This window comes from Eriocheir sinensis, unplaced genomic scaffold (assembly GCF_024679095.1).
Source record: "Eriocheir sinensis breed Jianghai 21 unplaced genomic scaffold, ASM2467909v1 Scaffold5, whole genome shotgun sequence".
Taxonomy (NCBI): Eukaryota; Metazoa; Arthropoda; class Malacostraca; order Decapoda; family Varunidae; genus Eriocheir; species Eriocheir sinensis.
The window spans coordinates 178378-195000 of NW_026111831.1; the positions used below are offsets into that span (position 1 = coordinate 178378).

At 45.3% G+C, this 16623-nt stretch overlaps 1 protein-coding gene across 1 annotated transcript in view; it reads right to left on the bottom strand.

The window, feature by feature from the left end:
- Positions 1-8739: 8739 nt before the first annotated feature.
- LOC126992666 (probable tyrosyl-DNA phosphodiesterase) overlaps positions 8740-16623 on the bottom strand; it is a 40547-nt gene continuing 32663 nt past the window's right edge. The window contains exons 10-13 of the mRNA XM_050851475.1: positions 14848-15005; positions 14240-14346; positions 13227-13351; positions 8740-12694 (exon numbers count right to left, since the gene is read on the bottom strand). Of these exons, the coding sequence (XP_050707432.1) occupies positions 12310-12694; positions 13227-13351; positions 14240-14346; positions 14848-15005 (775 nt within the window). The 3' untranslated portion in view covers positions 8740-12309. The remainder of the gene's footprint in view (positions 12695-13226; positions 13352-14239; positions 14347-14847; positions 15006-16623) is intronic.

Below are 16623 nucleotides of genomic sequence, written 5' to 3' on the forward strand. Positions count from 1 at the left end.
TATTCTTCCTTCTCTCTATTCCCTCTATTCTTTCTATTGTGTCTATTCTTCCTTCCCTCTATTCCCTCTATTCTTTCTATTGTGTCTATTTTTCCTTCTCTATTCTCTATTCTTTCTATTGTGTCTATTCTTCCTTCTCTCTATTCCCTCTATTCTTTCTATTGTGTCTATTCTTCCTTCCCTCTATTCCCTCTATTCTTTCTATTGTGTCTATTCTTCCTTCACTCTATTCCCTCTATTCTTTCTATTGTGTCTATTCTTCCTTCTCTCTATTCCCTCTATTCTTTCTATTGTGTCTATTCTTCCTTCTCTCTATTCCCTCTATTCTTTCTATTGTGTCTATTCTTCCTTCACTCTATTCCCTCTATTCTTTCTATTGTGTCTATTCTTCCTTCTCTATTCTCTATTCTTTCTATTGCGTCTATTCTTCCTTCTCTCTATTCCCTCTATTCTTTCTATTGTGTCTATTCTTCCTTCTCTCTATTCCCTCTATTCTTTCTATTGTGTCTATTCTTCCTTCTCTCTATTCCCTCTATTCTTTATATTGTGTCTATTCTTCCTTCTCTCTATTCCCTCTATTCTTTATATTGTGTCTATTCTTCCTTCTCTCTATTCCCTCTATTCTTTCTATTGTGTCTATTCTTCCTTCTCTCTATTCCCTCTATTCTTTCTATTGCGTCTATTCTTCCTTCTCTCTAATTTCCTCTATTCTTTCTATTGTGTCTATTCTTCCTTCTCTCTATTCCCTCTATTCTTTCTATTGTGTCTATTCTTCCTTCCCTCTCATTCCCTCTATTCTTTCTATTGTGTCTATTCTTCCTTCCCTCTCATTCCCTCTATTCTTTCTATTGTGTCTATTCTTCCTTCCCTCTATTCTTTCTATTGTGTCTATTCTTCCTTCTCTCTATTCCCTCTATTCTTTCTATTGTGTCTATTCTTCCTTCTCTCTATTCCCTCTATTCTTTCTATTGTGTCTATTCTTCCTTCTCTCTATTCCCTCTATTCTTTCTATTGTGTCTATTCTTCCTTCTCTCTATTCCCTCTATTCATAAGAACATAAGAACGTAGGAGTCTACAAGAGGCCGGTAGGCCTGTACGAGGCAGCTCCTTTGACCCTAAGCTCCCGTGTATCTAACCCCACCTAATATCGCTGTCCATGAATTTATCTAGTCTATTTTTGAATGTGACAATTGTATTGGCACTCACCACATTACTGCTAAGCCTATTCCACTCATCCACCACCCTGTTAGTAAACCAATTTTTGCCTATGTCCCTGTTGAATCTGAATTTATCCAGTTTAAACCCGTTACTTCGTGTCCTACCCGGTTCTCTTACCAACAAAACCTTATGAATGTCTCCCTTATTAAAGCCCTTCATCCATTTATAAACCTCGATCATGTCTCCACGCACCCTTCGCCTTTCTAGAGAATGCAAGTTTAACTGTTTGAGTCTTTCCTCGTATGGCAAGTTTCTCAACCCCTGAATCATCTTAGTCATCCTCCTCTGCACCGATTCTAACATTTTGATATCCATTCTATAGTAGGGTGACCAGAACTGAACCGCATTGTTAAGATGAGGTCTAACTAATGCTAAATATAGTTTGAGGGAGACTTCGGGGCTTCTGTTGCTTACGCTCCTTGAAACAAATCCCAGTACCCTATTAGCTCGATTTCTAGCTTGAATGCATTGTGCCCTTGGACGGAGATCAGAGCTCACTAAGACCCCTAAATCCCTCTCGCACCCAGACCTACTTATGAGAGTGTTATTTAAGCAATAGTTATGTGAGGGGTTGTTCCTACCTACACTCAGAATACTGCACTTCCCTACATTGAACTCCATCTGCCATTTATCCGCCCAGTCATATAATCTGTTGAGTTCACCTTGGAGAATACTAGCGTCCTGATCCGACTCAATTACTCTACCGATCTTGGTATCATCTGCAAATTTACTAACATCACTACTAATTCCTGTGTCTAAGTCATTGATATAAATAATAAACAAAAGTGGACCTAATACCGAACCTTGTGGGACCCCACTCGTAACACATCCCCAGTCAGATCTTTTACCATTGATTTGCACTCTTTGCTTCCTATTGCTAAGCCACGCCTTGACCCAGTTCAAAACTTTACCCTCTACTCCGTGAGCCTGTAATTTAAGCAACAGTCGTTGGTGAGGAACTTTGTCAAACGCTTTACTAAAATCAAGATAGATTACATCATAATTTTCATCTCTGTCAACCGCCTCAAATACTTTATTGTAGAAGGACAAGAGATTGGTGAGGCATGACCTACCTTTTGTGAACCCATGCTGCGAGTCGTGAATTAAGCTATGTTTCTCTAAATGCTCCAGAATGTTCCTGGCTATTATGGACTCCATCATCTTCCCTATAACCGATGTTAAGCTAATTGGTCGATAGTTTGAAGCAACTGACCTGTCCCCCTTTTTAAAAATCGGCGTCACATTAGCTACTTTCCATAGGCTCGGCACATAGCCAGTATTTACCGACATCTTAAAGATGTCGGTTAGTGGGTCACTGATTACATCACCTAGCTCCTTTAATACCCTCGTAAATATCCCGTCAGGACCTGGCGACTTGTTCTTCTTAAGCTTATCTATCTCATCCTGAACTACTTGCCTGGTAATGATTATATCCCTCAATTTATCGCCATCCCCGCCCTCGTACACCTGAACTCTTTCCGGTATAGTCGTTCGATCCTCCTGTGTGAATACTGAAAGGAAGTAGTCGTTCAACAATGTGCTCATATTTTCGTAATTTTCTACTAGCTCCCCTGTGTTTGTTTTCAGCGGTCCAATTTTCTCCCGTGTTTTTGTTCTATACATCTGAAAGAAGCCCTTAGGATTACTTTTCGCCTCATTTGCTACTTTGATCTCACGGTTCTTTTTTGCTATCCTGGTGTTTTTCTTAACTAATCTAGATAGTTCGACGTACCGGCCCCTGAGATGTGTTTCCCCATTCTTTATTTTCTGATAAGTTCCCTTCTTTAACCCAATCTCGTGTTTTAGTCCACGAGTCATCCACTTAGGAACATTGTTTTCTTTTCTAAGTGTTCGCTGTGGTATATGCTGTTCTTGTCCCTCTACTATTACTCTAACTAAATTATTGTAAGACATTCTTTCTTTCTATTGTGTCTATTCTTCCTTCTCTCTTATTCCCTCTATTCTTTCTATTGCGTCTATTCTTCCTTCTCTATTCTCTATTCTTTCTATTGTGTCTATTCTTCCTTCTCTCTATTCCCTCTATTCTTTCTATTGTGTCTATTCTTCCTTCTCTCTATTCCCTCTATTCTTTCTATTGTGTCTATTCTTCCTTCTCTCTATTCCCTCTATTCTTTCTATTGTGTCTATTCTTCCTTCTCTCTATTCCCTCTATTCTTTCTATTGTGTCTTTTCTTCCTTCTATCTATTCCCTCTATTCTTTCTATTGTGTCTATTCTTCCTTCTCTCTATTCCCTCTATTCTTTCTATTGTGTCTATTCTTCCTTCTCTCTATTCCCTCTATTCTTTCTATTGCGTCTATTCTTCCTTCTCTATTCTCTATTCTTTCTATTGTGTCTATTCTTCCTTCTCTCTAATTCCCTCTATTCTTTCTATTGTGTCTATTCTTCCTTCCCTCTTATTCCCTCTATTCTTTCTATTGCGTCTATTCTTCCTTCTCTCTATTCCCTCTATTCTTTCTATTGTGTCTATTCTTCCTTCTCTCTATTCCCTCTATTCTTTCTATTGTGTCTATTCTTCCTTCTCTCTAATTCTCTCTATTCTTTCTATTGCGTCTATTCTTCCTTCTCTCTATTCCCTCTATTCTTTCTATTGTCTATTCTTCCTTCTCTCTATTCTCTCTATTCTTTCTATTGCGTCTATTCTTCCTTCTCTCTATTCCCTCTATTCTTTCTATTGTGTCTATTCTTCCTTCTCTCTCTATTCTCTCTATTCTTTCTATTGCGTCTATTCTCCCTTCTCTCTCATTATCTCCCTTCCTATTTTGCCTCTCCTCCCTTTTTCTCTCATTCTCTCTCCCTTTCTATGTGTCTATCCTCCCTTTTTCTCTTCTCTCCCTCTCTTTATCCTCCCTTTTCTCTATTTCTCCCTCCTCTCCTCCTGCATATGACGCCTTCCAGTCTCTTCACCTTTCATAACGGCGCTTGTTAACTCTATTTTACAGTATTTGTCACTATCTGTGGTCCTGCTCAATTTATTCAGATTTCATGCAAGTTCTTATGAGTGTTTGATAGTTTGGTGTTGTGGTACTATGGAAGGAATTGAAGATTGATAAGACTCCTACCACAACGATATATGGAGTTTCGTGTTGTGGTACTCTGGAAGGATGTGAAGATAGATAAAACTCCTACCACAACGATATATGGAGTTTCGTGTTGTGGTACTATGGAAGGAATTGAAGATTGATAAAACTCCTACCACAACGATATATGGAGTTTCGTGTTGTGGTACTATGGAAGGATGTGAAGATTGATAAAACTCCTACCACAACGATATATGGAGTTTGGTGTTGTGGTACTATGGAAGGAATTGAAGATTGATAAAACTCCTACCACAACGATATATGGAGTTTGGTGTTGTGGTACTCTGGAAGGAATTGAAGATTGATAAAACTCCTACCACAACAATATATGGAGTTTGGTGTTGTAGTACTCTGGAAGGAATTGAAGATTGATAAAACTCCTACCACAACAATATATGGAGTTTGGTGTTGTGGTATTCTGGAAGGATGTGAAGATTGATAAAATCCTACCACAACAATATATGGAGTTTGGTGTTGTGGTATTCTGGAAGGATGTGAAGATTGATAAAATCCTACCACAACAATATATGGAGTTTGGTGTTGTGGTATTCTGGAAGGATGTGAAGATTGATAAAACTCCTACCACAACAATATATGGAGTTTGGTGTTGTGGTACTCTGGAAGGAATTGAAGATAGATAAAACTCCTACCACAACAACAATATATGGAGTTTGGTGTTGTGGTATTATGGAAGGATGTGAAGATAGATAAAACTGGAACAGAAGAAAAATGAAAAATGAACAAAACTTAGATACAACAACGCCAATCAACAATCAAGAATAAGCCCAAAGTCGAAGCCGTTACAAAGACAGTCCCACGCTTACTTTCTGGACGGGAGTATTTTTTTTTACAGGTAAGGAGACAGTTCAAGGGCGTAAAAAAAATATTATAAAAAAACCCCAGCTACTTACTGCTCCTGAATAGAGGTCAAAGGAGCGGCCAAAAGGAGAGGTCAACTTCGGTATACCACTAGGGAGAGGGGATCAGGGACACGCCACCCCACCCCTCAAGCAGGACATGTTCTTATTAAATTCCCAGTGTTTTCTTTGCTGAATAAAAACTTTACTGTGATATCATTTGGATTTTCCTCATATGCACGGCTTATACGTTGTTCTGTGGTGCTGTTTTGCTGTGTGTGTGTGTGTGTGTGTGTGTGTCGCCTTCGTATGCATGCAGATCAAGTATGTGTGTGTGTGTGTGTGTGTGTGTGTGTGTGTGTGTGTCAATGTGCAGCACGCGTCGCTACTCCTCTGTACATGCTAATACACACACACACACACACACACACACACGAGGGTCACAAGTCCGTATTCTTAAAGGTCTCGGAGCCTCGGATCGCCTGCTCAAAAAGCCTCTATCGTGGGAGTCGCCGGGCCTTCCATCGACTTTTTTCTGATCCTGGTGATAGTCTGACCCGTCTTCTGCATCTTGGACGGGGAAAACTAGCCATGAAGACCCGGCTATTCTTCTCTGTGGCGCTGGTTAATAGTCGTGATAGGAGAATGATACGTTTAGAGAGATGTGAATAGTGAAACAGAGACGGAGTGATCCTGGTGATAGTCTGAGAGAGAGAGAGAGAGAGAGAGAGAGAGAGAGAGAATAGTAGTATATTGAAAAAGAATGAAAGTAAGATAGGAAAATGGGGAAGGACGGAAGGAAGGAAGGAAGAAAGGAAGGAAGGAAGAAAGAAAACAAAGAAAGAACATAAATGAACAGGATTGATTGATTGATAGTTTACAGTTGCAAGTAAACAACACAGGAGAAGGGAGGAACATGCCATCCCAACCCCCAGGCAGGACAGAGTGTGATTATACAACTATTAATACATGTGGAAATAGCACCAGGAAACTAAAAAGATACAATGGTAGGAGACAAGAGCTAACAAAATATAGGCCTCGATTTAGTCAGGGGAGCAGACATAAGGGACTGTACATATGAACTACAATCTGGACTAAAAAGACACAATGGTAGGAGACAAGAGCTAACAAAATATAGGCCTCGATTTAGTCAGGGGAGCAGACATTAGGGACCTTCTTCTTGGGTGTTTTATGGGGCTTGTTAGGCGACATTAGGGACCCAGCCATGAAGACCCGGTTACTCTTCTCTGTAGCCTTGGAAATGGTCGTAGTGTGAGCCAGATAGGTTTAAGGATATGGACCACTGTGGCTCTGTCCCGGGGTACATTCACGGCTGCCTTGCCCCAAGATCTAAAGAAAGGGAGGTCAACTCAAGGTCGGCTCAAAACTCGTCCCATTCCGCGCATCCTCTCGAGGCTCCTCCCTCTGACCAAGTGACGTAGCACAGGGTATAAAAAGAAGTTGACCGAGCAGGCAACCCCTCCAGTCACAAATATATAGATGGATAAATGAATAAATACAGATAGATGGATAGATAGATACAGAAATATAGGTATATATTATGTAATAGCTTGTGTAATGCTTGGGCATACTGAAGAAAAGTACAAGAGCAAATAAAGTACTTCCAAAGCACATTTATGCCTTTTATATCCTGCACTAATAAATCTATAAAATATACTGGAAAACTACCAAGAACTTCAGCCTTTTATCTATATTATTACACACACACACACACACACACACACACACACACACAGAAAGAGAGAGAGAGAGAGAGAGAGAGAGAGAGAGAGAGAGAGAGAGAGAGAGAGAGAGAGAGAGAGAGAGAGAGAATTTACCGGAGCGAGTGGGAGAGAGGGACTAAGGGGGTTGCCAGCTAGGTCAGGTCACTTTATACTCGTGGAGGGAGAGGGAGAGCGAGAAAAGACTCCTCCCACTGACCAACTGACGTCACCTGTAATCTGCGCCTGAGTTGACCTTCCATTTATTTAGACCTTGCCTTGCCCCAGCCCCCCAGGACACACGGGTGGCCCTCCCCAGGTGCCCACAAGTTCCGGTTCATTGACTACTGGTTCGAAACAGTGCAAAAGTTCGAAGCGCCGACAGTGAATGAAGCAATTACTACTACTACTACTACTACTACTACTACTACTACTACTACTACTACTACTACTACTACTACTACTACTATTACTTCTACCACTATACTACTACTACTACTACTACTACTACTACTACTACTACTACTACTACTACTACTACTACTGACTCGGTGTAAAAAATAGAGGAAAAAGTTAAGAAATGAAATCCGACAAAAAATCTTCATTTATTGAGGTAATTTGATGACATTGTAAAAATAATTATCTTTATAAATATTATTAAATTATTATTAAAACATTATTATTAGAGAGAGAGAGAGAGAGAGAGAGAGAGAGAGAGAGAGAGAGAGAGAGAGAGAGAGAGAGAGAGAGAGAGAGAGAGAGAGAGAGAGAGAGAGATAAGGAAGAGAGGAAGGAAGGAAGGAAGGAAAGGAAAGAAGGAAGGAAGGAAGGAAGAGAGGAAGGAAGGAAGGAAGGGAAATAAGGAAGAGAGGAAGGAAGAAGGAAAGGAAGGAAGGAAGGAAGAGAGGAAGGAAGGAAGGAAGGGAAATAAGGAAGAGAGGAAGGAAGAAGGAAAGGAAGGAAGGAAGGAAAGGAAAGAAGGAAAGGAAAGAAGGAAAAGAGGAAGGAAGGAAGGAAGGAGAGGGAGGATGGAAAGAAGGAAGGAAGAGAAACGAAGGAAGGAAAGGAAATAAGGAAGGAAGGAAGGAAGAAAACAAAGAAAGAGAAATGCAAAAAAAAAAAGAATGAAAACCAGGAAACAAATGAAACAAGAAAGAAACAAGGCAGAAAAAAACAGGAAAACAAGGAAAACAAAAAAAAGAAAAAGAAGAAAAAAGAAGAAGAAGAAAAGGTCACACTCAAAACAAGTCACCCATTTCCCGTTTTCTTTTTCTATTTTTCAAGGGTAGGTCCTCCCAAAAGCGTCCTTCTCCGTTTTCTTCGTATTCATGAACCAGGGGGCGGCGCCGGGGGGGTAGGGGGTGAGGGGGAGGTCGTAGGGCAGGGGGAGGCAGGGGAGGGAGGAGGGCTGCTGGGGGCGTCAGGGAGAAGTCGCTGCCCCAGTCTGGAAGGGAGAGAGAGAAGGGAGGAGGAGGGAAGGAAGGGAAGAGAGAGAGAGAGGGGTGGGAGGGGGAGGGAGGGAGGGAGTGAGGGGGGTGGGAGGGGGACGGAGAGAGAGAAGGGAAGGGAGGGGAGAGAAGGAAGGGGGGGAAGGGAGGAGAGGGTGAAAGATGGGGAGGGGAGGGAGGGAGAGGTGTGGGAGGGAGAGAGAGAGAGAGAGAGAGAGAGAGAGAGAGAGAGAGAGAGAGAGAGAGAGAGAGAGAGAGAGAGAGAGAGAGAGAGAGAGAGAGAGAGAGAGAGAGAGAGAGAGAGAGAGAGAGAGAGAGAGAGAGAGAGAGAGAGAGAGAGAGAGAGAGAGAGAGAGAGAGAGAGAGAGAGAGAGAGAGAGAGAGAGAGTGGGGGTAGGGGGGTGCAGGAAGGGGGCAGTTAGTTAAAGTGTTATGATAGATTTGTTAAGAGTTGCAAAAATGGTGTTCTATTCATCTACTTATTAGTGTCTATATCTATTGTAACTATCTATGTCTTTGTCTATCTCTATCTCTATCTATCAATCTATAATCATCATCTATTTATGCCTCAACTATTTACCCATTTCTAACTCTATCTGTACATGTGTTTATTCCTTTTAATTCCATTTAAATGCGAATGACCTTCGACCTGCCTACCGAACCCTGAAGAAGCTCTGCTCTAATCAAGTCTTCCTCTCAGGTGAGCGCTATCCAAACAGCTGACGGCTGCCTCGTGTCAGACATGGGTGGGCAGGGGGCTCGTTGGGCTGAGTACTTTGAGCAGCTGTACATGGTGGACCCTCCACGTGGGCAGCATCCAGTTGCTGGGTTGCAGGTGGCGGATGTTGACCCGCCCATTGACGAAAGCCCACCCTCTCTGGGTGAAGTCAGAGACTCTGTGGCCAAGTTGAGGGGTGGGAAGGCACCGCACCTGTAACATCAGTGCGGAGCTGCTCAAAGTTGGAGGTGAGGCCGTGACCCACGGGTTGCGTGCGGTCTTGGCTGCCGTATGGCAGTCCGGTACCATTCCTCCTGACTGGAAGAGGGGGCTGGTCGTCCCTATCTGGAAAGGGATATGGGACCGCGAGGACTGCAACAACTACCATGGTATTACACTGCTCAGTGTGCCAGGCAAGGTGCTTGCCCACCTATTACTGATGTGAATTCGCAGCCAGCTGCTGAAGCTGCAGAGACCTGAGCAGTCTGGGTTCACGCCTGGCAAGTCAACAACTGACCGTAGCCTAGCGCTTCATGTACTGGTGGAGCGCCGACGGGAGTTTGGACAGGGGATGCTTGCAGCCTGTGTCCATCTCAAGAAGGCGTTTGATTCAGTGCATCGTGAGGCACTCTGGGATCTTCTGCGACTCCGTGGGATTCCTGCGAGGACTATTGGTCTGCTGACTGGCCTGTATTCTGGGACAGAGGGTGCTGTGAAGTGTGGGGGGCTTGTCCAGCTTCTTTCCCTTGAATGCGGGAGTGAGGCAGGGCTGTGTCCTTGCCCCATCGCTTTTCAACACTTGTGTGGACTGGGTACTGGGCAGAGTTGTGGACCAGATGATGCAGTAATCCTGGTGGAGTTGCTGTAGGTGCTGGTGACGGCTCTCGAGGCACTGCACGAGGAGGCGAAGCCCTTGGGACTTGAGGTCTCCTGGGCCAAGACCAAGGTACAGGTGTTTGGAGGCTTGCTGGATGACACAGTACAGTCTGTTCATGTGTGTGGCGAGGACGTTGAGATCTCAGAAAGTTTCATGCATCTTGGCAGCGTAGTTCATAACAACGGTGAGTCTGGCCAGGACGTCTTACGACGGCCTGGTCTGGCCCACGGTGTTATGGACTCGCTCAGCACGAGTATATGGCGTTGTTGATACCTGTACAGAACAAAGATCCGGATCTTCAAGTCCCTTGTGCTCCCTGCCTTACTCCGTGGCTGTGAGACATGGACACTAAACAGGGACTTGGAGAGGCGGATTGATGCCACAGGTAATAAGTGTCTACACAGAATCATGGGATATCGCTGGAATGACTTTGTGTCAAACCGGCGACTACTCCGTGAAACTGATTCCACATATATTACCTGCATAGTCCGTCAACACCAACTCCGGCTATACGGGCACGTGGCACGTTTTCCAGAAGCTGATCCTGCTCATCGGGTTGTCTCTGTAAGAGACAACCCTGAGTGGAGGAGGCCAAGGGGACGCCCACGGAGTTTTTGGCTTGAGCAAGTTGATAGATCCTGCCGGGAGGTACTCGGGTTGGGAAGGGGCCTGCAGGGAGGCTCGCCCGGAGGGACCCCCGGGCTTGGCGTCGTAGGGTGGGTGAGGCGACGCGCCCCCCGGTGTATGCCCCCATTGATCGATTGATTGATTATTCCTTCACCATTCTGCCACCACCGCCATCACTTAACACAGGCTCGTAGTTTTGGCAGATTTTTAACTCTATCAATCTTTCTATGTAATCTTTCTGCATAATCTTTCTATGTAATTTTTCTATGCAATCTTTCTATGTAATTTTTCTATGCAATCTTTCTATGTAATTTTTCTATGCAATCTTTCTATGTAATTTTTCTATGCAATCTTTCTATGTAATTTTTCTATGTAATTTTTCTATGTAATCTCTCTATGTAATTTTTCTATGTAATCTTTCTATGTAATTTTTCTATGTAATTTTTCTATGTAATCTTTCTATGTAATTTTTCTATGTAATTTTTCTATGCAATCTTTCTATGTAATTTTTCTATGTAATTTTTCTATGTAATCTTTCTATGTAATTTTTCTATGTAATCTTTCTATGTAATTTTTCTATGTAATCTTTCAATGTAATTTTTCTATGCAATCTTTCTATGTAATTTTTCTATGTAATCTTTTCTATGTAATAATCTTTCTATGTTTTAACTCTCTATCAATCTTTCTATGTGTCTCCAAGTATTGTAACCATGAACCTCTCTCTTACTCTCTATCAACACGTCCATGGCTATTCCTCCCCCAGTCTGCCACCACCACCGTCACTCCCTCAACAGAAACTGCTACAGCGGCCTCGTGTCCAAGGCGGGAACATGGCCGCGGGAGACCATGTCGTGTTGTATGAAATTAGCGCAGAACCAACAAAAGAACATAGGGAAAAGGATTTGTTTTGTTGGAGAATTTCTGGAACATACCCTCAACCCTCAAGTTCCTGCATAGTGGATTTCCTGCACATCAGATTTACCGGGTATCAGACTTCCTGGACAAAGTTCGGGGTCTGGCAATTGTCGGACACGTGTTTGGTCAAGTCCAGGAGCCAAAAAAGAATCCAGGTAAGAAATGTGTTGCTCAGCTCCCATGTCTGGCTGGCGCGGCGCACCACACCCCCGGCTGGCTGGCTGGGGGACACGAGTGCAGGACACCGCAGACAATTTTTCCACACGCTGCAGAAATCTGTGCCAATTTGGGCCACTTTTTGGCCAGGGTTTCTTGGCTGCTGGACCATTCTAAACACGTTACAATATTCTTTTTAAATATACTTGTACAGTAAACGCTGCGCTGGACATGAAATGCCCTGGATAATCACGTGTTGGACACGCGGCCGCTGTACTACTATTGGTACTGTAATGACTATTACTGTGACGCAGTACTTGGTTCAGCCAAGTCTGGGGTGAGCACCATCGTGTGCTGGCACCCTGCTGCCCCACGGTGTGTCTGATTGAGCGGATACTGTGTGGCAGCCTGGCACAGGACACAGTCACCAGTGTCAGTCATGTGCAGCAGCAACAACAAATGCTGTCAATTATTGTCAATTTTGAGTTGAAAAAATTAGTACTGTCACAAACAGCTGTTTTGCTGATTTACAATATTGCTGATTATAATTGTTAAATAGCCCTGGCGCTGTCCACCACAGAGAAAATTAGCAGGCTTTGTATCAACAAAACAGCTGTTTGTGACAGTACTGAGAATTGTTAACTCCAAAACAACTCCACGTGACGGTGTTTGTCATCCCTGCCGCGCATTATTGGCACTGACGGCTGTGTGCTGTGTGGCGGCCACACAGCACACAGGCAATGGGGCACACCGTGTGGCAGCAGGCGGCCAGCACACAATAACTAGACGTGGCTGAACCGACCACATCACCACCACCACCACCACCACCACCACCACCACACTCACCACAAACTTGGGCAGCAACAGGACGCCCAGCTCGTAGGACCTGATGAAGAGCTGGCTGGCATCCTTCTGCAGGACGCCCCACGCCGCCTTGGACAGGTTGGCCGAGCTCAGCAGGAAGTAGTGTGCGCGCTGCAGGTCGGCGCTCACCCTCGTGTACGTCTTGATGTGCGGCATGGCCCGTGTGCGCCCCCGACACTCACTGCGCCAGGAGCTGGAGGGGGGGGGGGAGGGGGGGAGGGGAGGGGGGGATTAGGGTACGTTTTTTTTTAATGGCAAATGAAGTGAAATAAAGAGCGGAGAGAAAAGTGTGAAAAGAAAGAAGGAAAGGAAAGAAAAGAGGAAAGGAAAGAAGGAAAGATTAAAGAAAAGAAGGGAAGAAAAGATGAAAGGAAAAGAAAAAGGAAAGGAGAGAAAGGAAGAGAAAAAGGAGAGGAAAGAAAATAAAGAAGAAAAGATCACAAGTTTAAAAAAAAGTCAGACATTTCTTTTGTTTTTTCAATGGCGTGTTTTTTTTTGTTTGTTTGTTTGCTTGTTTTATGGGTGGTGGTGGTGAGTGTGGTGGAGGTGGTGGTGGTGGTGGTGGTGGTGGTGGTGGAGGTGGTGGTGGTGGTGGTGGTGGTGGTGAGTGTGGTGGAGGTGGTGGTTGTGGTGGTTGTGACAGGGATGGAATTACTGTTAGAATATTATTACTACTAAAATCTTTACCAACACACACACACACACACACACACACACACACTTACTGGAGGTGTTGCAGCAGCCAAGGTTGTTTTTCGTGTGTTCCGGAGTTGTACGGCAGACAGGACCCGCCCATCCACCCCTGACTGCTGTCCCTCACGTCCGCCTGGCTGGGGTACACAACACACACCTGCAACACACACACACACACACCTGTTACACATATGGAAAATACCACACACCACACATCTGCAAAATGTTAACCCCTTGACTGTGGATTTCCTACCAGAAGACCTCACCAGGCTACAGGCGTGGAGCAAAAAGTGGCTGCTACAATTCAGTGAAGAAAAATGTAAAGTCCTGCACCTTGGGAAGGGATATCCAGCACACCAATACCACATGGGAAACACTCCACTATCCACCACAGAGGCAGAGAAAGACCTGGGAGTGTATGTTACCAGGCTACCAGTGAAGGGATATCCAGCACACCAATACCACATGGGAAACACTCCACTATCCACCACAGAGGCAGAGAAAGACCTGGGAGTGTATGTTACCAGGCTACCAGTGAAGGGATATCCAGCACACCAATACCACATGGGAAACACTCCACTATCCACCACAGAGGCAGAGAAAGACCTGGGAGTGTATGTTACCAGGCTACCAGTGAAGGGATATCCAGCACACCAATACCACATGGGAAACACTCCACTATCCACCACAGAGGCAGAGAAAGACCTGGGAGTGTATGTTACCAGGCTACCAGTGAAGGGATATCCAGCACACCAATACCACATGGGAAACACTCCACTATCCACCACAGAGGCAGAGAAAGACCTGGGAGTGTATGTTACCAGGCTACCAGTGAAGGGATATCCAGCACACCAATACCACATGGGAAACACTCCACTCTCCACCACAGAGGCAGAGAAAGACCTGGGAGTGTATGTTACCAGGCTACCAGTGAAGGCGAAATCCGTGACAATCGCAGCGGACGGGTTAAGACTAGAGAAAGGGGGAGTGTTGGACAGGGTGAGACAGGCTGAGATTCTGGCAGGGTTGTGATGTCCCTGTTTACCTTGGGCAGGGTCGCAGGCAGGACTGTGGCACTGGTTGTCTTGTGCCCTGCCAGACTCAGCCCCAATTCAGCGCTGAGCCACGACCGCTGATCCTTGCCCAAGCTGCCTAGAGAGGAGGAGAGGGAGAGAGGGGGTCAGCAGGGGTGTGGGAATGAGAACGAGGGGTCAGCATAGATCAGCACAGGACTCAGTAACGCTATACACACACACACACACACACACACACACACACACACACACACACACACAATAAATATAGATATGATAACAAAATAATATAGTGCTATCAAAGTGCTGAGCAAAATAAAACTGAGTGCTGAGTGAGTGCTGAGTTCATGTATATTGTCAGTCAGTCAGTCAGTCAGTCAGTCAGTCAGCCAGTCAGTCAGTCAGTCAGTCAGCACTCAACATCAGAACTAAAGAGATGAATCAGACAGAGAAATGCTGAGTTAATGCTGACTATGCTATACTCAGCACCCATAAGTCAGCACCGTCAACACCATCAGCACCAAAACAGCACCGTCGGCACCAAATCAGCACTTTCAGCACCAAATCAACACTGTCAGCACCCAGAGGTCAGCACTAACTCAGCACCATCAGCACCTACCAATAGAGGAACACTGGACGATGATGGGGTGCTGCTGTCCTTTGTGTGGGGTGGGCGGTGCTGAGTGCTGAGCCAGGATGCGCCGCAGCTTGGTGTGGCCCCAGGAGTCACGCTGACCCCCTGCGTGGTAGCCTGGAACACTCCCAAGCAGGACAGCACTGGGGAGGGGAATCGGGTAGTAGTAGTAGTAGTAGTAGTAGTAGTAGTAGTAGTAGTAGCAAAAGGTTGAGGTAATGTTTTAATAAAAGCAATATTTTAATTACAATATTGCAGTTTCTCTTAAAGCAATTTTTATTTATTTATTTATTTTTTACGTCAACGCCTATAGTGCCTGTAGGCTTGCTTGAGGGGCCTGGATGGTGTTTGGCCCCAGCCCGTCATGGTGCAGGCAAGTGTTTATAGTGGCGCCAACTTCTGGAAATCTCCCGCAGAGGCCTGAAGACATTTCCGCACTCGACTCGGCACATTATCGAACACATCTTGGAGGGTGGCGGGAAAGATCCGTTCGGTGTGTTGGGTGATTGCTGTCTTCAACTCCTCCAAATTGTGGGGGTTGTTTTGGTTGACCCGTTTTTTTAATACACCCCAGAGTTAAAAATCAGGGGGAGTGAGGAACGCAGACCCACCAGGCTACGAATGGTTCTAGAATGTGGGTTCAGTAACGTTCTGCATTTATGGTGCCGTTGAAGAAATTTGGCCCAATGATACTTTGACGACTTAACCCGGTAGCAGCGACGGGCCAAATTTGTGGCTTTACCGTGTAGCAGCGACGGGCCAAATTTGTGGCTTCACCGTGTAGCAGCGACGGGCCAAATTTGTGGCTTTACCGTGTAGCAGCGACGGGCCAAATTTGTGGCTTCACCGTGTAGCAGCGACGGGCCAAATTTGTGGCTTTACCGTGTAGCAGCGACGGGCCAAATTTGTGGCTTTACCGTGTAGCAACGGGCAAATTTGTGGCTTGACCGTGTAGCAGCGACGGGCCAAATTTGTGGCTTTACCGTGTAGCAGCGACGTAATAAATTTGTGGCTTCACCGTGTAGCAGCGGACAAATTTGTGGCTTTACCGTGTAAGCGACAGCCAATTTGTGGCTTCACCGTGTAGCAGCGACGGGCCAAATTTGTGGCTTCACCGTGTAGCAGCGACGGGCCAAATTTGTGGCTTTACCATGTAGCAGCGACGGGCCAAATTTGTGGCTTCACCGTGTAGCAGCGACGGGCCAAATTCGTGGCTTCACCGTGTAGCAGCGACGGGCCAAATTAGTGGCTTCACCGTGTAGCAGCGACGGGCCAACTTAGTGGCTTCACCGTGCAGCAGCGACGGGCCAAATTTGTGGCTTTACCGTGCAGCAGCGATGGGGCAAATTCGTGGCTTCACCGTGTAGCAGCGACGGGCCAAATTTGTGGCTTTACCGTGTAGCAGCGACGGTCCAAATTTGTGGCTTTACCGTGTAGCAGCGACGGGCCAAATTTGTGGCTTTACCGTGTAGCAGCGACGGGCCAAATTTGTGGCTTCACCGTGTAGCAGCGACGGGCCAAATTTGTGGCTTTACCGTGTAGCAGCGACGGGCCAAATTTGTGGCTTCACCGTGTAAGCGACGGGCCAAATTTGTGGCTTTACCGTGTAGCAGCGACGGGCCAAATTTGTGGCTTCACCGTGTAGCAGCGACAGGCCAAATTTGTGGCTTCACCGTGTAGCAGCGACGGGCCAAATTTGTGGCTTTACCATGTAGCAGCGACAGGCCAAATTTGTGGCTTCACCGTGTAGCAGCGACGGGC